The 24311-nt window shown below is 51.9% G+C and overlaps 1 protein-coding gene and 1 long non-coding RNA gene across 2 annotated transcripts in view; one reads left to right on the top strand and one right to left on the bottom strand.

The window, feature by feature from the left end:
• Nucleotides 1-24311, bottom strand: part of LOC120390523 (IgGFc-binding protein-like) — a gene marked incomplete at its 3' end in the record, with an annotated part of 98340 nt that overhangs the window by 37387 nt on the left and 36642 nt on the right. The window contains exons 18-26 of the mRNA XM_039513253.1: nt 22250-22842; nt 19802-20375; nt 12386-12579; nt 11769-11910; nt 10761-11101; nt 8497-9070; nt 3809-4386; nt 2747-3317; nt 1425-2017 (exon numbers count right to left, since the gene is read on the bottom strand). Of these exons, the coding sequence (XP_039369187.1) occupies nt 1425-2017; nt 2747-3317; nt 3809-4386; nt 8497-9070; nt 10761-11101; nt 11769-11910; nt 12386-12579; nt 19802-20375; nt 22250-22842 (4160 nt within the window). The remainder of the gene's footprint in view (nt 1-1424; nt 2018-2746; nt 3318-3808; nt 4387-8496; nt 9071-10760; nt 11102-11768; nt 11911-12385; nt 12580-19801; nt 20376-22249; nt 22843-24311) is intronic.
• Nucleotides 15430-18344, top strand: LOC120390208. Its single transcript, XR_005591036.1, has 3 exons — nt 15430-15624; nt 16349-16419; nt 17307-18344. It is a non-coding gene; the product is annotated as an uncharacterized LOC120390208 (long non-coding RNA).

Here is a 24311-nt window from a genome sequence, read left to right as displayed (position 1 = left end):
AACTCCATGGATTTGGGGCTCTTGGAATCCCCTAGGATTTTGGGGAAGGACTGTGTCTCAATCCACAATCCCTGATCGGGTGGTGGCAGCGAGAAGGAATCCTACCCTAAGGGTTAGGGTGGGGGAAGAATACCTGCGGGTCCCCATCTTTGAACCCACAAGCTCAAAGTGGGGGTGAGATCCCATGACATATGTGCACAAATAAGATGACCACCCTCTTTCCAAATGCTTTTGTTGCTCTGCGCACTTCTAACTCTTCCTGTAACGGTTGCCAGTGGAGAACGCAGCTTCTCCAAGCTGAAGTTCATAAAAACACATTTACACTCCACAATGACACAGGAGAGGCTGGTCGGCCTTGCAACCATCTCAACAGAGAATGAGCTGGCCCAGACTGTGGACCTTCAGGAAGCAGTTCAAATCTTTGCAATGCAGAAGGCATGGAAAGCACCACTTTGATTATTCAAACAGATTAAAATCCCAGTGTTTACTATGCAGACAAGAAACGTTACATTTGCTGTTCAGGCGTTTGAAAGTTAAGTGTTACTTAAAATTTTTGAACAAGGCATTTTAAGTTGTTAGTTCTCCTTTATTGGGGTAGGTAGCAGAGCAGAAACATGAGAGGAGTAGAACAGGAAGAAAGCAGAATTGAGACCTTTCAAAGTTTTGGCCCAAGCGAGGGGGCATCATTTGAGCTCCCCGCTTCAGGTGCCAAAATGTTGTGGGCCGGCCCTGAGCAAGGACACAGAACGCTCAGGGGAGGGAGTGGAATATTAAGAAAAATCCACAACAAAAGACCCCACTGAACACACAACTTTCCCTGGGGAGAGGAGGAGAGAACAAATAGGAGACAGAAGTGAGTCACATTGCTTAGTGTATTACTGGAAGATGCTCAAATACTCCAGTGATGAGCATGGAATAAGAACCTTGTAACAGGGTGACTTGTCGCTTAAGGGCTAGTGGCCTGAGGCCAGCCAACCCTTGTTACTAAGTAGGCACCTGAGCACCAATCACATGATTCCCCTATAAGAGCAGCTGGAGGAGGCCAGGCTGCTGTCTCAGCATAAAGAGTTCTGAGGGAAAACAGAAGAGAGTGCAGAGGCTGCTGCAGACCAGTACGCTCCAGCAGGGAAACCTGAAACTCGGGAAGTGAGAAGACAGGAAGGAAAAGCCTGGGAGTGACCAGGTAAATGGGTGGATGTGAAAACTTTATTCATAATGTGTGTTAATTTAATAAACCAGAGCCCTAGGACGGCTGCTATTATTAGAAGTTGTAAAAGTTATTCACAGGTCCAAGAGGGTAAACTGAGGAAGGCCACCTATAGATTGACCTCTGGCCATGAGAGGACAAACCAGAAGAGAAGAGAATCTCTCCTGTCCAAAAGGAATCAAGAACAATCTAAATTAGGATCTGGAGAAGGACTTACCATGATGAGCCCCTGTTTGCTCCACAGCAGGGTGAGTGTGATGCCATACACCTGAATGGACACCAGCTTGGCCACGGACACATTCCTAGTGTCCCAATCTTCTTTCTCTACACTGATAGTGAATGGTGTAAGGTTGCTGGCATCGGTGCAGGTCTTGGCCAGGATGTAGGTGCAGGTGCCTTGGAAGTCAAAGGGGACCCCGTCGAAAGACAGGTAATGGGGATGGCCAGAGGCAGAACAGGTCGCAAATCCAAATGGGTGACATTTCTGGATGCCGTCCACCACCCCGCATTGCTCACCAGCACCGCAGGAGAATGCCTTACACACAACCTCCCCACCAGCCTGACACACGCACTGCTCCTCGCATGAACCGCTCGGGTGGAAGGTCTCCCCGGCCTGGTAGTAAAGTCCCCTGTGGAGGCATCCGCACTGGGAAAAGGGGACACAGAGGTCACCACTGAGAACAAAGTCTTCGTCACACACGCAGCCTTCCTTACACTGGGTTGTGCATTGCACCGGGGCATAGAGGTTGCTGCATGTCAGATCACAGCTGCTGCAGAATTCATAGTGACTGTTCGGGGGACAGGACGGAGCTGTAATTAGAACAAAGAGTTAGCTCACATAGTGTGTTAGCAATGTGTGCAATGAACCAACACCAGAAGATGCAATTTCATTCATGCTCCTAATTTTCTATTTCCTTAGTTTGGTTAATTAATAAAAGGGCAACATCTCTAATTAGGTCCCAGGTCTCTAATTAGGCCCCAGAGACACCAGGTAATGGGATACCGACAATCTCTCTCGAAGGGTTCGGCTTCTAATCTGGTCCAAGATCAGGGTGTAGGGAGTGGAGGGCTCGTGGGCCTGGAATTGTTCTGCAGAGCTTTTCACCACTAGCTTTTTGCTTTGAGTCCAGGTCAGTAGTGCCTAAAACTCATTCCCAGATGATGGCTTATGGGAGACGAGTTGGTGGGTTCCCAGACCAGTTCCTAGTGAACAGACAGCTCAGTTACTAAGACTCCACTGACTGCCAGCTCTGATTATGTCAACTCTCAGCAGGGAAGCCAAGGACTGACTGGATGGACCATGGAGGGAACTACTACATCCCCAGACAGTGCCTCTCTGGCCTGGGGTGCAGCACATTGATAGGGCACGGTGAGGGGCCAACTCCTATGACTGTACCCATCATTTGGAGAGAGGGCTTCTTTGTCACTTAAGAAACATTCTGCAGAATTGGATAAGCTGAGCATTTAGAGCAACATTTACCAGCCAACAAAAATTAACAAGCCCCATGGGACAATCAGTAGTGAACATGGGGGACTCACAGCAGAATTTCGTAGTCCTCCAGGGATGCACCATAGCTCCAGCTTCCTGACATGCCTCAGCATAGCCAGCAACCGCCTGGCAGACATTACTCTCCCGCTCACTGAGGACACAATAGCTGTACACGCAGTCTACGAAGTATCCATGGGGGTCCACTTTGCTGTGACATCCTCTGAAGGGGCCATTCTTGTCTAGGATGATCCCACACTGCCCTCTGCTACCTCGTTGTTCCTTTTCAATTGCCTCTATATTTGTGCATGGTGGTATCATTACTACAGAGCATCCTGGGAGGTTGCCCACCTTCCAGCTCTGGCCAAAGCTGACTGGGCTTGGTGCCAGCGTGCCATCCCTCATGAGCAAGTCGTCCTCCCTGTCCTTGTTGAAGTTGCCACACAGACCACACACAGCTCCCGCGTAGGTCGATGGCAGGGTGACCGTGATGCGTCCTGACCACCCGGCAAAAGTAACAGTGAGGCCAAAGTCGGCCTGGATTACTGTGGCCCAGCCCTTCCTATACACAGTGATTTTCTTATCATTGAGGTTGAAGGGAAGGTTAATCAGGAAACCATTCATCTGTAAGAGCAAATCATTCAGTATATGAAACAGCGCTCGCTCGTTGTGGAACCTCTCACTCAAGCACAGAGCTCTGGCCCATAATTATAATAAAAATCCACCTCTGTTTAACATTTTGTCCAGTCTGCCCTGCTCCAGTCCCTACAACCTGCCTGAATCCCAGCTCTCCCGACTGGACAGGATCCTCCAACCAGACTTTCATTACCTCTGGCTTTGGCTATTGCAGTTCCCTCCTCTCTGTTCTACCTGAACCCCAGCTCCCCAGGCTCCCACATATGCTGGATGCTACTGACACTTTCTGACCCATCTCAAGTGAAATGTCAGCACCCCAATCCTCAAATATCTCCATCGGCTCCCTGTTCATAGAAGAATCCATTTACCATTCATTCTATATTTCACAGTCCTTCCATGCACTGTCTGTAACCTGTGTTGATGACACAGGTGACTTTCTAGAAATGTTTTAGAGAGATGAGACAATTTAAGAAACTCACCAGTACTTTCCCAGGGAATTGATTGCTGATCTTGAGTTTGGTCTGATAAACCTTGATCTGTAGAGGAGAGGTATTGTTCTCCTGGAAGTACACCTCAAAGTCCACCAGTCCCTCTGCCTTCTTGCACAGAGCCGTGAGCTGGTAGCGGCAGGTGCCTTGGAAGTCATATCTTTGTCCATCAAAGGTGGAATAGTGCAGATTCCTTGTCACAGAGCAGGTGGCGTAGCTAGAGGGGTAACAGCCCCGTACGCCGTTCACTAGCCCGCACCTCTCCAAGTGTTTGCACGTGGCAGCCACGCATTTGACTTGTCTAGTGGTTGCATTGCACATGCACCGTGTCCCACATGCCTCATCAACCCAGAAGCTCTCGTTGGGGGCATAGGGGCGCCCTTCAAACTGGCACCCACAGCTGCTCTTGGGGATGCATTTGCCCTGACTCAGCACAAAACCATCCTTGCACTGGCAGCTTTCCATGCAGGGGTCTTGGCAGCTGCTGGGGGCTGACTGGTCCACACACGTGGCTGGGCAGGCTGTTCCACAGAGCTGGTACTGGCTGTTCTCCAGGGGGCACTCCAGGGCTGGGGAGTGAAGGACCCACAGATTTAGCAGCCAGTTCTCTCCACGCAAAAGCAGTATTTAAAATAGACAGAGGGGGAGGTATATTGTGGGGCTATAATGAAATAAATACTATTGGGAATTGTGTCATTATGGGAGATTTTAACTTCCCAGATATAGATTGGAGGAAAAGTGCTACCAATAATAGTAGGGCCCAGATTTTCCTGGATGGGATAGCTGACAGATTTCTTCACCAAATACAAACAAGATGTGATGCCATTTTAGATTTGGTATTGGTGAGTAGTGAGGACCTCCTAGAAGTACTGGTTGTAGGGAACAACCCGAGTTCAAGTGATCATGAACTAATTCAGTTTAAATGGAAGGATAAACAAAAATAGATCTGCAACTAGGATCCTTGATTTCAAAAGGGCAAACTTTAAAAAAAATGGATAATTAGTTAGGGTCCAGGAAGTAGACTGGACTGAAGAACTCAAGGATCTGAATGTGGAGGAGGCTTGGAGTTTCAGAAACAATCTGAAGCCTGCATTCCAAGCAAGGGGAAAAAAATCATAGGGAGGGATTGCAGACCGAGCTGGATGAGCAAGCGTCTCAAACAGGTGATTAAGAGAAAGAAGAAAGCCAACAAGGAATGGACGAAGGGATGGATCAGGAAGGAAAGCTACCTCTTGTAGGTCAGAAAGTGTAGGGATAAAGTGAGAACTGCCAAAAGCCAAGCAAAGTTGGACCTTGCAAACGAAATTAAAACCAAGAGTAACATTTTCTATAGCCATATAAATAAAAAGGGACCACTAAGCACTGAGGATGGGGTGGAGATTAAAGAAAATCCAGGTATGGCCCAACACCTAAACAAATACTTTTCCTCAGTTTTTAATAAGAGTAATGCAGAGTTTTGGGGTAGTGGCAGGAGAGCTAATGGGAACAAGTATATGGAAGTAGAAGTTACCGCATCCAAAGTGGCAGTCAAACTCAAAGAGCTTAATGGAACTAAATCGGGGGGCCTATATAATCTCCATCCAAGAATATTAAGGCAACTGCCACATGAAATTGCAAGCCCAATAGCAAGGATTTTTAATTAATCTGTAAACTTGGGGGAGAGTTTCTAATATTGGTCCTATTTTTAAGAAAGGGAGAAAAGTGATCCAGGAAACTACAGCAAACTGTTAGTTTAACCTCAGCTGAATGTGGGTCTTTGAAAAAGAAAGCAGTAAGGAAGCAGAGGTATATGTATTTGGGATAAAATACAACATGGTTTTACAAAATGTAGATCATGCCCAGCCAACCTGTTCTCCTTCTTTGAGAAGATAACTGATTTTTTAGACAAAGGAAATGCAGTAGATCTTACATACTTGAATTTCAGTATGGCATTTGATACAGTTCCATATGGGAAATTATTAGTTAAATAGGAGAAGATGGGGATTAATATGAGAACCATAAGGTGGATAAGCAACTGGTTAAAGGGGATACTACACCAGGACATATTGAAAGGTGAATTGTCAGGCTGGAGGAAGGTTAATAGTGGAGTTCCTCAGGGATTGGTCTTGGGATCAATCTTATTTTACATTTTTATTAATGACCTTGGCACAAAAAGTAGGAGTGTAGTAACAAAATTTGCAGATGACACAAGATTGGGGGGTATTACCAATATGGAGGAGAACTGGAATATCATACTAGAAGATCTGGATGACCTTGAAAACTGGAGTAATAGAAATTGGATGAAATTTAATAGTGCAAAGTGCAATGTCATGCATTTAGGAACTAACAAGAAGAATTGTTGTTATAAACTGGAGATGTATCAGTTGGAAGTGACAGAGGAGGAGAAAGACATGGGTGTATTAGTTGAGCACAGGATGACTAAGAGCCACCAATGTCATGCAGCTGGGAAAAAAGGCTAATGCAGTCCTAGGAGGCATCAGGAGAGGTATTACCAGTAGAGACAGGGAAGTGTTAGTACCATTATACATGGCACCGGTGAGACCTCATCTGGAATAGTGTGCAATTCTGGTCTCCTATGTTTAAGAAAGATTAATTCAAACTAGAACAAGTGCAGAGTAGGGCGACTAGGATGATCCAAGGAATAGAAAATCTAACTGTAGTGGGGCAGCTGCCTCACTCCCTGAGAGTGTAGGCTGCACGAGGCCAGTGCGCCTGTGCAGACAGGCAGCCAATTAGAGAAGGGCTTATTGGGAGCCAATCGGGGCCCAGATTGGAGACAGCCAATCAGGGCTAGGCTCAGCCATATAAAAAGGCTGCTCAGGGAGAGGAGAGTCAGTCTGTCCCAGGCCTTTGACAGGGAAGGTCGGTCTCCAGAACTGGGAGACTAGCACTGTGGTCAGCGCAGTGCTGGCCAAGCTCGGGGAGCAGAAGGGTGCTCTAGCCTGTAGCCTGCCAGGCTGCAGGCCCTGAAGGGAAGGGCCTAGAAGGTGCAAGGGGAAGTGGCCCAGGGAGGTGGACAGACAAGGGGAGAGAAGGAGGACAATGAGGCTGCTGCCAGAGGGTCCCTGGGCCAGGATCCAGAGTAGAGGGTGGGCTTGGGTCCGCCCCTTTCCCCCCTTGCAGTACACCCAGCCATCGGCAGTGGGGAGCAGCCATTACAGACACGCCAGATCCCTGACAAGAGGGATTAGACTTTGGGGGCGTGGTTGGACATGGTGGCTGAGGCGTAGAAAGACTGCTGATCAACCCCTTCCCCCCCACCCGAACGGGGTGTGGATGGACTAAGGGGCACTGCCGGAGGGCAGTGGTCCGGAAAAGGATGCCACGAGCTGGAGAGCGATGCAGGCTCAGACGCCAACCAAGGGTGAGACAGCAGGTGGGACACTACCAGGAGAGGGCGCTCCACTGGACTGAGCTAATTCCCAGAGACAACCAGCAGGAGGCGCTAGGTGGTGAGTCCCAACCCTGTCACGCTAACTTATGAGACAAGACTCAAAGAGCTTGGCTTGTTTAGCCTAACCAAAAGAAGGCTGAAGGGAGATATGATTGCTCTCTATAAATATATCAGAGGGATAAACACCAGGGAGGGAGAGGAGTTACTGTGCCAATGTGGACACAAAAACAAATGGACATCAACTGGTCATCAACAAATTTAGCCTTGAAATTAGAGGATGCCCATCACAGGAGTGAAGTTCTGGGACAGCCTTCCAAGGGGAGCAATAAGGGCAAAACACCTTACTGGCTTCCAGACTGAGCTTGATGGAGGGGATGGTGAGATGAGACTGCCCACAATGGCATGTAGCTGATCTGTGAGTGGTAGCAGCAATGTCTCCAACGGCCGGTGATGGGATACTAGATGGGGAGGGCTCTGAGTTACAACAGAGAATTCTTTCCCAGGTGTCTGGCTGGTGGGTCTCACCCACATGATCAGGTCCAGCTGATTGACATATTTGAAGTCAAGAAGAAATTCTTCCCCCAGGTCAAATTGGCAGACCCTAGAGATTATTTTCCTTCCACTGCATCCTGAGCCACAGGTCACTTGCTGGTTTAATCAAGTGTAAATGGCGGATTCTCTGTAATTTGAAGTCTTTAAATCAAGATTTGAGGATGGCAGTAACTCAGCCAGAGGTTAGGGGTCAGTTACAGGAGTGGGTTGGGGAGGTTCTGTGGGCTGCAATGTGCAGGAGGTCAGACTAGATTAACATGATGGTCCCTTTGGACCTTAGAGCAGTGGTTCTCAGCCCAAGGTCTACAGGTCGCTGTGGCCCATGTGACACCCTCTGGGCCATACAGGTAGTATATATGTTGTCTGGATGCAGCCCATATAACACCTAGAAAGCTGCCTATGCGGCCTACAATAGTAAATAGGTTGAGAACCACTGGCTTAGAATCTATGATTCTATGAGTGACTTAAACTGCCACCATCTTACCCCAGCTCCCATGTGTTATCAGTGAACGTTAAATACTCAAAGTGACAGGCACCTTAGCAATTCCACAGACAGGCAAATACTGTGGGTACAATAGAACCCAGGCATCCTGATTTGCCAATCACTGTTCAATCCCAAACCACTTGATCACGCCCTCTCCCAAAACCGGGGCTAGAACTCAAGAGTGCTGAGCCCCAGGCCCCCCAGTCTAACCAGCAGACCATAGACCTTGGCATACAAATCTGTACTCACAGCATCTGGCCAGCTGCCTCCATTCCCCAATCCTGACCCCCTCCAGCTGGCAGGCGTCCGCGTAGGCCTTCAGGGCCTCACATAGGGCCTTCCTGTAGCCCTCGTTGTGGCACAGATCATACACGCAGTTGTCCAAGTAGACTGTAGGATCCACCTTGCTGTGGCACTGGCTGAAGGGCCCATCTGAGACCTTGGTTATCAGGCCGCACAAGGCCTCCTCCTTGTACTTTTTGGTTATGCTGGGGTCACAGGGCCTACAACCTCCAATGCAATCATGCCAGCAAAACTGATCCTCCTCTTCCACTGCCCAGCTTTTCCCCAGGGCGGCGACACTGGGAGCCGGATCCCCGTCTGGGGTCCGGAAGTCATCAGTGGGGTCCCCGTTATAGTTGCCGCACAGGCCGCACAGGCTGTCGGAGAAGTCATTAGGGACAGTAACCCTTAGGTGGTTGTTCCAGTCGTAGTACACTCTGATGTTGAAGTTGGTGCGGAGGATGAGGAAGGTGCCGCTCTGATAGAGCCGAAGGGCCCCGTTGTTCAGGGAGATGGGTAAGTGGGCCCTGGTATTATTCACCTTCCCAGTGAGAAAAAAAGGGCAAAGGTCAGAATCGAGTGCACAGGTCTTTCATTTACACACTGAGCTCTACCCTGATATACTTTTTCACTAGTATTTGCCTATTCATCAAAATCAAAAGGGGTTTAGAAGATTGTTCCTTTTCCAAGGAGTTCTGATGGAAACAAGGCCGATTTCAAAACCTGTCTGTTTTTTCCTGCCACCAGCTCCTTGGCAGCCTACCGGGCGGACTGATCTGGAGTTGGGACTCCATTCGTCTTCATAGAAAATGTGGTAATTTATGAGTTTCGTTCCATATTGGAATGAAGCTAATTTTCAAAATATTGAAATCTTTCTGCCAATGGAATTAGCTTTCTCAGGCCAGCTCTATCTAATGTGATGTTTTAATCCAAATTTGGTTCAAGTTTGTGTCCAGATTCACTGGAAATTGTGATTTGGCCCCAGTGCTATTCATAGGGTTTTCCCAACCAGGTCCAATATTATATGCATGATTGTGGTGTAGCCTACTGTAGACAAAAGGACCAAGGAGAAGAATGAGTGGGAGCTACTCTAGGGGATGGGGGCTGCATTGGTTAGAACCATTAGGGAGCAGCTCTTGTGGGGACAATGCTGCATGGGTGAGAGCCCTTAGGAGGAGCACTTGAGGGGCAAGAGGTCTCAAGGAGATGTCTACAATGTTCCAGGGCCCCTGAGGTACCTCACGTTGGGGCAGGCTCTATAGGGCACAGCCCCGACCTGCCTAGATGTGCCTCAGTTTCCCCATATCTTAGAGTTCAGGCAATGTCCTCCCGGATCCAGGAGTGGGGATTCTCCTCAGGTGGGGTCTCAGAGGGATCCCTGTTACATTAGAAACTGCTGGGGAATTTGTAGTAGGATGGACTCAGTGGAGCTAGGATTTGCCCACAAGTGCTGGAATACTGGCCCTGCTCTTGCATGATGCGCTGGGGATAGGTAATAACCAAATGCTCAGGTCTAGGCTTTATCTGGCGTGCAGATCCCGTGTCCTTAAAACAGAGCCGATAGCTCCCCACAGCGAGTCATGCACCCTGCACTCTTCAGTACAGCACTCTGTAGTGCCAGGCTGTGACTCTGAGGGACAGCGCCCCCAAATGACCTCCCACATCACTCCCTGCTGCACAGCACCTGCTAAATAGGCATTGGGGTCAGCACTGACTTGCTGGGACAATATTCCCTTTTAGGTCACCCACCCCGCTCCCTGCAGCTCACCACAGTGCCTGCTGGCCATTGGTGTCAGCACTGACTCCCAGTAGAGGGTGTCCCCTCTTAGGAAACCTACCCATTCACTAGCACAGTGTTGGGACTTAGGGAACAGCACTGATACAGCAGCAGAGCACACCCGACTACTTCAAGGAGACTCCCCACTGCAACACCTTGGATTACTTAATTGCAAAGTTAGCCTACATAACTACTGACCACACTGGGTCTTATCTATGTTGGGCGTAGCCTTGGGGCTGCTTTAAATGGAGCCCACTGGCTGTGGTCCCATAGGGGCCATTAGCCAGCTGGGCACTGTCAGAGCCCATCACCATCCAGCCACTCTCTTTTGCCTGCTCTGTCCTACCCACAACATGCCCCACCCATGGTGGGGGCTGCAGTTTCCTGTCCTCTATTTAGCAAAGCCTACAGGGTGGACATAGGAGCAGGGTGGACGTGTGCGCCCAGCACTCACCCACACAAAGCCGGCTTCAGCCCTGGCCGCTGTGACAGTGACTCCATCCACCTGGACAGTCACCGACCCAATATAGAAGACCTGTGTGTTCCCACTGTTCTCACTCTTGACCATGACATGGAAGGAGGGCAGGCCGGCGGCATCCCTGCAGGTCTTGGCCACGGTGTAGGTGCAGTTGCCATGGAAATCATAGGCCCATCCATCGAAGGTGCGGTAATGAAAGTATCCCCCAGCCCAGCACGTGCCCCGAGAGATCGGCACACACTTTGGCTGCTCATTTATCATCTTACAAATAGTTCCTTCCCTGCAGCGGACCACACTGCAGGATGGCTTTGGAATAACTAGGGGGAAAGACAATAGAAAGACAAGAAACAGCAGACTAATCAGTAACATCTATGTATCTTTCTATCTCTCCCCCCACACACATCGTTATATCTATCACCAGGCACTCCTCTATCTCTCTTCCTCTCTCCCCATACACACTTCCTTTGCATCATTCACAAACTTCCATGAGTCCCATGCTGAGGAAATCTCTGCATGTGTGTGACCACAGCAAAACCGGCTCCTATGTCTCCTTCCCTGCAATGCCCGGCAGAGATGGTACAACACCTATGAGCATGTTGTGGGCAGCATGGAGTAGGCAAAGGAGAGTGGCTGGGATGTGATGGGCTTTGACAGTGCCCAGCTGACTAATGGCCCCACAGCAGTAGGCTCCAATTTAGAGCAGCTCCTAGGCTACAGCCAGGGAGAAGATCTAGGAGTGTGATCAGCTCCCTGCCCACTTGGCTTTGCTGTGCACATCAGAAGATGGATGCAGCAGAGACTCTGACCCAACAAATGTTTCCATCTTTCAAGTCAAAATGCTGAAATATTACGGGTCAGGGTTCCAGGCTAAATAAAAGGGGAGAGAGAGAGTGAGAAGGGTGAGGAGACATAATTGAAATGACTTTACTCACTGCTTGTGCAATAACCCTTCAGGGCATGTTTCAATCAGTGACTGTCCTTTACCTTGGCTGATGCAGTCCATGACGCCATCTCTGATCTGGCAGCTTGCTCCACTGGTGCAGTTGTGGGCTTTGCAAGTCACCTCTCGGGCAGGAACACAGGTGCAGCTTTGCTGGCACTCATTCATCAGGACAGTCTCACTGGGCTGATGGGATGTTTGGGAAGGAGGAAATAACGCAACGTAAATGGAAATGGTTATTTATAATAATTTCTGTCGGTGCTAAACTCAGAGCTGTGTGGTGAGGTGTGTGAAAAACTATTGTGTCATAATATTATTTCTCTTAACATTAAAGAGAGAGGCTGTCTAATGAGTTAAGAATTGGGCTGAGGGACAGGACAATGTCTAGGTTTTAACCTCCCATCTGCTACTGACTCACTGGGTGGGTCTTGAGCAAGTCACTGCCCCACTCTGTGTCTGAGTTTCCCCATAATGGACAAAGGGAATTAAATCTTCTTGCCTTTCTTGGTGCTTTGGGCATTGGGTATTAACAGAGCAGGGATGCCAAGCTGGATAGGCCAATGCTCTGATCCACTATAGCAAACCCTGTTCCTGACTAGTGTAGGGATTAAGATATGTGAAAAAAAAGTTTAGATCAGACCTAGACTGCTTGAGGCTGTACCTTGTAGTATCTCCCCTGTTTAAAGCACCCACAGTTCTCCAGAGTCACACAGCCCTGGCCATCGAAGAGGAAGCCATCGTCACACTGGCAGCCTTCAGCACAAGTCTCCGGGCAGTCCATGATGTCTCTAGTGCAGGTGGTGGTACAGAGGTCAGCGCAGAGCTCGTAGTGGCTGTTGACCGGGCAGCTCACAGCTTAAATAGAGAGAGAAATAAAGGATGGCTGGAAAGATCTCACACCATGGCCTAGAGGGACAGACATGAAGAGAGCAGGAGAGGGAGGAGAGGAACAGGGCACCTTTGTAAGAGAAGGACAGTTACCTGTTCCGTAACTGGCGTTCTTCGAGGTGTGTTGCTCCTGTCTATTCCACAGTAGGTGTGCGTGCTCGCCATGTGCCGAAAGTTTTTCCCTTAGCAGTACCTGTAGTGGGGGAGCACCGCTGCTACCCCTAGAGTGGCGCCTCTATAGTGCGCTATAAGGGGAGCTGCGCTCTCCCCCCACCCTTGGTTCCTTCTTGCCAGACAACTCCGACAAAGGGGAAGGAGGGCGGGATGTGGAATAGACAGGAGCAACAGGTAACTGTCCTGTTACGGAACAGGTAACTGTCCATTCTTCTTTGAGTGATTGCTCCTGTGTATTCCACAGTAGGTAATTCCAAGCAGTATCTGTTGGAGGTGGGTAGGAGTTCACAATGGTTCGGGACAAAGTACCGCCCTGCTGAAGCCTGCATCGTCCCTAGACTGGGAGACGATCGTGTAATGCAGGGGCGGGCAAACTTTTTGGCCTGAGGGCCGCATCGGGTTTCGTAAATTGTATGGAGGGCCGGTTAGGGGAGGGGGTCATGGCCCAGCCCCCACCTCCTATCTACCACCCCCCCCCCCCGGCCAGGACTCCTGCCCCATCCAACTGCCCCATTCCCTGATGGTCCCTCTGGGACCCCTGCCCCATCCACACACACCTGCTCCCTGTCCCCTGACTGCCCCTGGGCCCCTGCCGCCCCATCCAACCCCTCCTCTCCTTCCGGCCGGCCCTCCCGGGACCCCTGCCCCCTCCACCCCCCTACGCCCCGTCCCAGACTGCCCCCAGAACCCCGGCCCCCCACTGCGCCCTGCCACCCCATCCAACCCCCCTCCTTCCTGACTATCCCCCGGGACCCCTGCCCCATTCAACCCCCCGTTCACCCCAACCCCGATACACACCACCCCCCCCAGACCACCACCCCGGACTCTCCTGCCCTCTATCCAACCCACCCTGCTCCCTGCCTCCTTACCGTGCTGCCTGGAGCACCAGTGGCTGGCAGTGTTACAGCCGCGCCACCCGGCTGGAGCCGGGACATGCCACCACCGCCACCGCGCAGCTCAGAGCACTGGGTCAGGCCGGGCTCTGCAGCTGCACTGCCCAAGGAGCTCACAGCAGAGCCTTGTGCCGGCTCCGGCAGTGGAGCGAGCGAGCGAGCTGAGGCTGTGGGCGAGGGGGAACAGTGTGGGAGGGGCCGGGGGCGAGCGTCTCGGGCTAGAAGCTCGGGGGCTCAGCAGGGTCGGATGTGGCCTGCAGGCCATAGTTTGCCCACCCCTGTTCTACACTCACTTGCTATCTTGCGTTTCTTCGGTGCTGCCATTTCTGGTGACTCGTGGTAACTATTTTTCTTTGCTTAATTTTGTTTAGTGGAGAAGCACCTTTTCTGTGACTGGCTCCATCTAGTGTTGAAACTGAGAAGTGCAACAGAGTTGAGCTCAAGCGCCATGTGCGGGCCATATTCAATTATATTTTCAGAATTTGCTGCGGGCCAATAAAAACTTACCCCCGGGCCGCAGTTGGCCCACGGGCCGTAGTTTGGACACCCCTGGTGTAATGCGAAGTAAACATGTGAACTGAGGCCCACGTGGCCACCCTACAGATGTCCTGAATGGGGACATGGGCGGCATAGGCAGCTGATGAGGTCTGAGCCCTCGTCAAGTGAGCCTTAATGATAGGTGGTGGGGGAATCCCTGCCAGGTCATAGCACATGTGTATGCATGAGGTAATTCAGCGGGAGAGCCGCTGGGTCAAGATAGGTTGCCCTCTTGCCCGCTTGGCCGAGGCAACAAAGAGTTGAGAGGATTTCCGGAATGGCTTAGTCCGATCCAGATAAAAAGCCAATGCTCTACGCACATCTAACATGTGGAGACGGCGTTCCTCGTTAGAGGAGTGGGGCTTAGGGCAGAGCACGGAAAGAAAGATACTCTGCTCCATGTGGAAGGCGGAAATCACCTTTGGGAGGAACTGGACCTTGTCTCTATGGAAAACCGTTAAGGGGGGTTCCGAGGTTAGGGCCCTGAGCTCCAAGACACGTCGGGCACGTTGGTTGCACCTTCCACGAGAGGTGCGACCAAGAACATGTGGGTAGCGGCTTGAAGGGGGGCCCCGTGAGACGTAACAAGACCAGGTTGAGGTCCCATTGTGGCACCGGGGGTCTAGCATACGGGAACGAATGGACTAGGCCCTTCAGGAATTGGGAGGTCATAGTGTGGGAGAAGACCGAGTGCCCTTGCACCAGTGGGTGAAAAGCCGATATGGCTGCGAGGTGTACCCTGACCAAGGCTGGTGCCAGACCTTGAGTCCTAAGGGACAAAAGGTAGTCCAGGACGAACTGGAAACTCCCCGCTCGCTCGCCCACCTGGCAAATCTGAACCACTTTGCCACATACGCCCGGCACGTGGATGGCTTCCTGCTTTCCAGGAGCCTTACCTGCTTTGAGCACCTGTTCTCCTCCTCGTTTAGCCACGGAGCAGCCGCGCTGTCAGGTGGAGCACGGCCAGGTTGGGATGGAGGAGGCATCCCCCTTCCTGGGAGCGGAGGTCTGGGCGGAGCGCTAGCGCCCTCGGGGGGGCCACCAAGAGGCATAAGAGGAGCCCGTACCTATGCTGGCGGGGCCACGCTGGGGCTATGAGAATGACCCTCGCCTTGTCCACTTTCACTTTCTCCAGGACCTTGGGGATGAGGGGAAGTGGGGGGAAGGCATATAGGAGCTGGCCCAAACAGCTCATGAGGAACACGTCTGAGATTGCGTCCTTCCCCACTCTGCCCCTGGAGCAGAACCATGGGCAGCGGTGGTTCTGGCGGATTGCGAACAGGTCGACCCGGGGAACTCCGCACTCTAGGAAGGCCCAGTGGGAGACCTCCGAGTGGAGCGACCGCTCGTACTGGGGGAAGAAGACCCTGCTGTGGCGGGCCACTTGCATATTGCAGACGCCCTGAAGGTGAGCCACCCGCAGGGAGATATCGTGGGCTATACAGAACTCCCATAAGGCCAGGGCTTCCCGGCAGGAGGCTAGGGAACAAGTGCCGCCTTGCTTGTTGATATAGTACATGGCAGCGGGGTTGTCCATGAGTACTCTGACCACCCTGCCATGGAGATGCGTGAGAAATGCCGTACACGCCAGACGTATTGCCCTGAGTTCCCTGACATTTATGTGCAGGGACAAGTCCGGGGTCAACCACATCCCCTGGGTCCGCACGTTTCCCACGTGGGCTCCCCAGCCTAGGTCCAAAGCATCGGACATCAGGTCTATGGATGGGCTGGCCTCCCTGAAGGGAACCTCTTATAGCATATTGCTCGGGAGGGACCACCACTGAAGGGAAGCCAGCACCGGGGACGGGATTGTGAGGACCTTGTCCAGGCCGTCCCGGGCTTGGGAGAATTGGGAGGCTAGCCAAAGTTGGAGGGGCCTCATCCGGAGTATGGCATGGCGGACCACGTATGTGCAGGCCGCCATGTGACCTAAAAGCTGGAGGCACGCCCTGGCCATGGTCACTGGGAACGTGGAGACCAAGGTGATGAGAGACTTTAGGGTCTCGAACCTGTCCAGGGGAAGAGAGGCCGTAGCCTTGGAGGAGTCTAGGAGAGTCCCAATGAACTCTATGTGCTGGACCAGCACTAGGGTAGATTTGGTCTCGTTCATGACCAGGGCTAGGTTTTTGCAGGTGGCCAGGAGTAGTCGCACATGGAACTCCACCTCTGGACGAGACTCACCCTTGAGGAGCCAGTTGTCCAGGTAAGGAAAGATTTGTACCCCTTGTTTCCTGAGGTAGGCTGCCACCACTGCCATGCACTTCGTGAACACCTTGGGGGCTGTGGACAAGCCAAAGGGGGGGATCGCAAACTGGAAGTGCCCCGTCCCCACCACGAATCTGAGGAAGTGTCTGTGCCCCTCGAAAATGTGGACGTAGAAATAAGCGTCCTGGAGGTCCAGGGCAGCGTACCAGTCCCCCGTGTCTAGAGCGGGGATGATAGAAGCCAGGGACACCATGTGGAACTTGGAACAGGTTAGGAACCTATTCAGGTCGTGTAGGTCCGGGATGGGTCTGAGACCCCCTTTCACCTTGAGAATGAGGAAATATGGGAGTAAAAACCCTTGCCCTGGAACTGTGTCAGGACACGTTCCACCGCCCCGAGGCTAAGTAGCTGATCCACCTCCTGGTCCAGGAGGCAGGCGTGCTCGAAATCCCCCAGGCCCATGATGGTGGGTGGGTGGAATGGTGGGAGAGAAGTGAACTGCAAGACGTATTCCCCTAGAAATGGTACTGAGGACCCCTTGGTCCGACGTTATGCGGGACCAGGCCCTGAGGAAGGCAGACAATCGGTTGCAGAACACAAACTTTATTGGTCGGGGGGGTCTCCCTGGCAACAGGCCTGGTGCCCCCCTGTGGATAGTCAAAACCGCCGCTTTCCCTGCCTCCCACCCTTAGGGGGACCAGGCTGTTGGATAGAGCGGGACTGCCTCTGAGACCAGCGTTTCTGGTCTCTAGGCCTTTTATACGGGGGCTCGTATCTGCTCCTAGCAGCTTGAGCTGCCGGGATTGATTTGGCCTTGTCCTTTGCTGGAGGGACATAGAGGCCCAAGGTCTGCAGGGTGGTGCGGGAGTCTTTCATCCCATGCAGCCTGATGTCCGTCTGGTCCACAAAGTGCGCCTTGCCATCGAAGGGGAGGTCCTGCATCAGAGATTGGGCCTCCGTTGACAGACCCGATAACAGGAGCCACGACGCCCGGCGCATGGAGATTGCGGAAGCCATGGAGCAAGCCGCCATATCAGCCGCATCTGCCGCTGTCTGCAGGGCCGCCTTAGCCGCCGCCGACCCCTCTTCCACCAGAGCCTTGAAGTCCTTCCTATCCTTGTCTGGGAGAAGGGGCTCAAACTTAGGCAAGGACTCCCACAAGTTAAAGCCATATCTGCTGAGTAAGGCCTGGTGGTTGGCTACCCTCAGCTGAAAACTAGCTGAGGAATAAATCTTTCTGCCAAAGGAGTCAAGTCTCCTGATATCCTTATTCTTAGGGGTGGGCACGGGTTGACCTTGGCACTCCCTGTGGTTCACTGATTCCACCATAAGTGTTAGGTGCCGGGTGGGAATAAAGGTACTCGTGACCTTTCGCCGGCACATGGCACTGGTGATGTTGGCAACACCTTGGTGTAGTGGCAGGGCCCTACGGCCCAGTGCCAAGGGAGATAAAACATTGAAGAGGGAGTCTGACGGTCCCTCCATCTCCTCAGCTTGTAGCTGAAGGCTGGATGCCACCCGCTTCAGCAAGTCCTGGTGCGCCTTGAAGTCTTCCTGCGAGACCAAGGGCGGAGGTGCCACAATTGTGTTGTCCGGTGCCGGAGACGTAGCACACGCGAAGTTGGGCACTGCAGTCAGTGCCGGGGCGTTGAGACCCAGGTCAGAGTCCGGACGCGGGTCCGCCAAATCCTGGTCCATCGACTTGTCCTGTGGGCAGCCCGACGAGGCCGATGGAGCCCTGGACACTCCGGCAACCAAATGGGCCCCGGACTGGGCCGGTACCTGCTGCCACAGTGCCCACTGCATCATTGTCCCTGCCACGGGGCACTGTAGCCTTGGTCTTGCTGGGTACCTGGTGGCACAACGAGTCGCAGCGGGGCAACACAGCCCGAGGATGGGAAGGGGGGGACCAAGGCCGAGGTGGCCGAGGAGGGTTCGGTGCCACGGGAGCGATGGGAACGGTTCCTGCGGCGGCGTCTCCCTCACAATCTGGATCTCGAAGACAAGGAACGGTACCCCCTCGACGAGCTGCTTCGGTAGCCGTAATGACGGTATGGAGCTCAGTGCCTTGACGCCAAGATACCACGTGGAGAGCCTCTGGTGCAGCGTCTGGTTGAGCAGGAGCTGGAGCACGAACGACGACACCTATCGCGTCGAGATCTGCTCCGGTATTCACGCCGGGCCAGGGAGTGTTCCCGGCGCCTCTCCCGGTGCCTGCACTCACTGGCGGGAGGGGTAGGAGGGGCCCGCGGTTCCTGTCTCGGCGGTGGGTCAGAGGGTCTGGGAGGCATCGACGGTGGCCGGGAGTCGCTTGAAGAGCGGCCGCTGCGCATCGAGCGGTGCGGAGAACGATCTTCGGAGCAAGAGCCACTGCTCACCGAAGAGGCCTGGCGGTCCCCTAACGGGGGCCTACCCCGAGACCTGGGGGGTCGTACTCGGCTACGAGCTCGGCACAGGCAAAGACATAATGTCCTTTGCCACCTGCACTGCCTCCAGCGTTGACGGCATCTGTACTGGGGATGTCTGGGTCGACTGCACTGGGCTGCTCCGCTCCACGCGAGTCGGAGGTCTTAAGCCCGGGGGGTACCGAGGGCTGCCCAACGCGGGACCAGCCTCCCCCTTGTCCTTATCGCGGCGTCGTTGCAAGGCCGAGCTCTTCCCCTGCTTTTTGTCAGGAGAGCAGCGCCTGCTAGTCGAAGGGGCCTCGCTACGTACCAACGATGCGGCAGCCGGTGCCGAGTCCAATCTGCGCACTAGGGTGGGAGCCAACGCCGACTCCATTAGGAGAGCTCTAAGTCTGAAGTCCCTCTCCCTTTTAGTCCTTGGTTTGAATGACCTACAGATTTTGCAATGGTCGCTAATATGAGTCTCACCCAGGCAGTGAAGACACTCAGTGTGGGGGTCGCTCTTGGGCATAGATCGGTGACAGAAGTCACACGACTTGAAGCCTGGAGCACGGGGCATGCCCCAAGTCCAAGCTAATACTGAAAAAACGATCCGACGAACGGTACCGCTAGAGAAGAGAAGGCTGCAGCGAAGCTGGAGCGCAAGTTCCGACTACCTTCACTGGCGGCAAGAAGGAACTGAGGGTGGAGGGAGAGCACAGCTCCCCTTAGAGCGCACTATAGAGGCGCCACTCTAGGGATCGCAGCGGTGCTCCCCCACTACGGGTACTGCTAAGGGAAAAACTTCCGGCACTGGTGTACATGGCGAGCACGCACACCTACTGTGGAATACACAGGAGCAATCACTTGAAGAACATGAGATTGTTGGCTCCCATCCAGAAGAGTTCTAGAAGAAGCCCAGAGGCCTGGAACAAGATACCCAGTAACACTGACGCCTTCCCTTCCCCAAACCTCCAACACTATCAGCACACTTACGGCAGAAGGAGGTGCTCCTCCAGGGCTGGATGAAGACCTTAGCCTCTTGGCAGGCCGTCACGTAGCTGTGGATGCTCTGGCACAGGACCTGGGAGTCCCCCTTTCCCAGACAAAGATCATACAGGCAGTTGTTGAAATACACGCTGGGGCTGACCGTGCCATGGCAGGCCGCAAAGGGACTGTCGGGGTCTGTGAGCAGCCCACAGTAGTTGCGCCCTTTGAAGACCTCCTTCTTCTTCTCTTCGCAAACTGGACAGCTGTTTCCAGCACATCTGTCTGTACAGGATGCTCCTGGGATCTGGACTTCCCAAGCAGAGCCAAATGCTGCCACATCAGGGGCTGTCCTGCCACTGGGGAGCAGGAACTCCTCGTCCTGCTGTCCATTGTAGTTCCCACACAGGCCACATGTCTGGCCATGGTAGCTTCCTGGGATGGTGACTCTGGCCTGGTAAACCAGGTCGTAGCTCACAGTGAGGCCAAAGTCGGTTTGCACCAGGACATTAGTGCCATGCTGATATGCTCGGAGCTGCCCATTGACCATTATCACGGGGAGATTGTGGGATACCCCGTCCACCTGGAAAAGACAGCACATTTCCCTGTAAGCAGGTAGGATGGACACTGCAAGTGTGGGTAATGGCTATGGACAAGTTTTGAGATTCAGCTCTCACTGACACCATGGGTTAAATCCAGAATGACTCATGACTCCCGATTTCACTTTGCAATGATTTGTCCTCACGTTCCAAGCTCTTGACATTGTCACCCTGACTTACATTTCTGATCTCATCTCCCAGGCACCTCCTTCCCTCCTCATCCTCTCTCTTTACCTTCCCAACTCCTCAACCCATGTTTGGCCTGCTCCTTCTCATGCCAACTCCGGGACTCGGAACAGACTCCTACTTTTCCATCTCCCCTCCCCTGCCCCTGCACCTAAAAACCCACTTCCCTGGTGATGCCTCCTTCCTTCACCCCTTCCCTCCCTCTCCTATCTCAAACAATTTCCTATGTGTTGTGTTCAATTTGCCCCGAATTAGACTGCAGGCTTCACAGGACACTATGCCATGGGACAAATTCTTCAATTCTTCAATGGGCCAATGGAGATAAAATGGGGAGGAATTTTACCTCATGTTTGCAAAATGTGAGATGTGCAGAGGGAGTTCACCAAATAATTAATACTTATAAATAGGGGTATAATCAACAAGAGCGGCATGCTGGAGGATGCTCATCTCACCCAAGAGAAGCTTTGACATAGCAGCATCCATGAGTAGCACTTTCTACCATCTCTAGCTGAGTAGGAGACAGCATCCCATTCTGACAGAAGATGACCTGGTTTCAACCATTCACGGCTTTGTCACTTCCCCACTGGACTATATAGCAAGGTGGTTCCCCCCAGGCATGAAGCATTCAGCACACAGGAGTATTCAAGTGCTACACAACTCTGCAGCTTACCATCTCAGCAACACTGGCTGCTGTACATATCAAACCTGTCCTCCACTCCCTACCCTGGTTTCCCATAGAACAAGGAATCCAGTTCAAGTCCTCAGTCCTTATCCCAAGGTGCTCAGTGACCTGGCCCCAGGCTATCTAAAACAGGAATTAAACCTCCAGGTTGAAGACTTTGGTGGCCAACTTATTTCCATTGGCACAATGGAAATCACATCAATAAGGATAAACTTTGTCTCTGCCAGAGACGAAGCTTTATTAGGAGTTGGTCCAAGTCTGGAGAATGAACCGTCTCAGGAAGTAAGGACCCTCACAAACCTGGCCACCCTCTTTCCAAGTGCAAGGTGCGTTCTTAGACCACCTTTCTCCAACATATATATGGCAACACATGTATACATTTATCATTATTTAAAAAATCCACAACAAAACACCACACTGTGCACACATCTTTCCTGGGGAGAGGAGGAGAGAACAAACATGCGGCAGATGTTAGTCACGTTGCTTAACATATTTCTTGGAGTGGCTCAAATACCACGTGGATGAGCCTGGTATGTGAACCTTGTAGCAGGGTGGCCTGCCCCTCAGTGGCTTGTGGCCAATCCTTATTACTAAGTAGGCACATCTGAGCAGGAATCATGTGTGTTCCCTGTAAGAGAAGCAGGAAGAAGCCAAGCTCCTGGTCCAGCAGAGAGAGTTCTCAGGGAGAAAGAGGGGAATAGAGAGGCAGCTGGCAGTGAGTAGGCTCCCGCAGAGAAACCTGAATGTAGGGGAGTGAGATGGCAGTCAGGCAATGCCTGGGAATGACCAGATAAGGCGGTGAATGGCTGTATGTAAAAACTCCTATTTGAATGAGACCCTTAGGAGGGCTGTTGCTATTGGATTTGTAAAAACCTGGTGTGAGTTGTTGAGGAGTCCAAGAGGGGAAGCCAAGGCAGGCCACATGCAGAAACCTCTGGCCATAAAGGGACAGTCAGAATGATCTAAATGAGGATCTGGAGAAGGACTTACCATGATGAGCCCCTGTTTGCTCTGCAGCAGGGTGAGTGTGATCCCATACACCTGGATGGACACCAGCTTGGCCATGGAGATGTTCCCGTTGCCCCAGGATTCTTTCTCTATGCTGATAGTGAATGGTGTAAGGTGATTGGCATCAGTGCAGGTCTTGGCCAGGATGTAGGTGCAGGTGCCTTGGAAGTCAAAGGGGACCCCGTCGAAAGAGAGGTAGTGGGGATGGCCAGAGGCAGAACAGGTTGCAGATCTAAATGGGTGGCATTTCTGGATGCCGTTCACCACCCCGCATTCCTCACCATGGCTGCAGGAGAATGCCTTACACACAACCTCCCCACCAGCCTGACACACGCACTGCTCCTCGCATGAACCACTTGGGTGGAAGGTCTCCCAGGGCTGGTAGTAAAGTCCTCTGTGGAGGCATCCACACTGGGAAATGGGGACGCAGTGGTCGCCGCTGAGAACAAAACCCTGATTACACACGCAGCCTTCCTTACACTGGGACGTGCATTGCACCGGGGCATAGAGGTTGCTGCATGTCAGATCGCAGCTGCTGCAGAATTCATAGTGACTGTTCGGGGGACAGGACGGAGCTGTAATTAGAACAAAGAGTTAGCTCACATAGTGTGTTAGCAATGTGCACAATGAACCATCACAAAACATGCAATTTCATTTAAGTTCCTAATTTTCTATTACCTTGGTTTGGTTAATTAATAAAAGGCACCATGTGTAATCCAATTCCAGGTCTGATTAACTGGTTGCTCCAACGAAACCAGGCAATGGGATACAGGTAATCTCTTTCCTAAGCCTAGGCTTTCAATTTGGACCAAAGTCAAGGTGTAGGGAGTGGAGGTCCCATGGACCTGGGAGTGTTTGGCAGAGCTTTTCACCATTAGCTTATTGTTTTGAATATGGATCAATAGTGCCTAAAATTCATTCCTAGATGATGGTTTATGGGAGATGAGTTGGTGGGTTCCCAGACTGGTTCCTAGTGGACTCGACATCTCAATTAGTGAGTCACCACCATGTCCCAGCTCTAATTATGTCCTAGTCTCAGCACATAAGCCAAGAACTAGATGGGCTATGAAGGACACCACTACATCTTTAGTGGGATTCTGCCTATTCCTAGAGAAGGGCAACAAAGGTGTGACAAGATTATGGCAATCAACAGATGGCTCAGGCAGTGGTGCTATAAGGAGGGCTTTGGGATGTATGGCCACTGGGAAGCATTCATGGACAGAGGACTGTTCTCTTGGGATGGACTTCACCTGAGTAAGGAGGGAAATAGACTTCTAGGATGGAGGCTGGCACAACTGATTAAGAGAGCTTTAAGCTAGGAATTTGGGGGAGATGGTTGGGAGATGTCCAGGTAGTCTCCAGCCGGAATTTAACATTGAGAGGGAAGAAAACAAAGGAAGAAAGAATACAGCCATGGGTAGGAGAATGGACATAAGGAGGAAGGGTAGTGTAGACACCAGTCTAATAGGTGATACTGGTGGTAGAATGTCTGTGCCTAATCAGGTAAAGAATGTCAGTGAAGCCAAATGGCAAAAATTAAGATGTTTGTACACTAATGCGAGAAGCCTAGGTAACAAAATGGAGGAAGTATAGCTACTGGTGCAGGAAGTGAAACCGGATATTATAGGGATAACAGAAACATGGTGGAATAGTAGTCATGACTGGAGTACAGGTATTGAAGGCTATGTGCTGTTTAGGAAAGACAGAAATAAAGGCAAAGGTGGTGGAGTAGCATTGTATGTCAATGATGAGGTAAATTGTAAAGAAAGAAGAAGTGATGGAATGGATAAGACAGAGTCTGTCTGGGCAAAAATCACATTGGGAAAGAAAGCTACTAGAGCCTCCTCTGGGATAACGCTTGGGGTGTGCTACAGACCGCCGGGATCTGATTTGGATATGGATAGAGACCTCTTTAATAAACACTAATGGGAAATAAAACTCCACCAGAGAGGTCCTTTGGGGCCATCTGCCTGTCCCAAGTCAGGGTAAAGGAGGAGGGTTGGGCGTGGGGCTAGCAACTCCACCCTGTAAAAATCAGCTTGCT

Source organism: Mauremys reevesii, linkage group 24 (assembly GCF_016161935.1).
Source record: "Mauremys reevesii isolate NIE-2019 linkage group 24, ASM1616193v1, whole genome shotgun sequence".
In the NCBI taxonomy this organism is placed as follows: domain Eukaryota; kingdom Metazoa; phylum Chordata; order Testudines; family Geoemydidae; genus Mauremys; species Mauremys reevesii.
The sequence above is the reverse complement of the archived record's forward strand: the minus strand, read 5'-3'. Positions and strand labels throughout refer to the sequence as shown.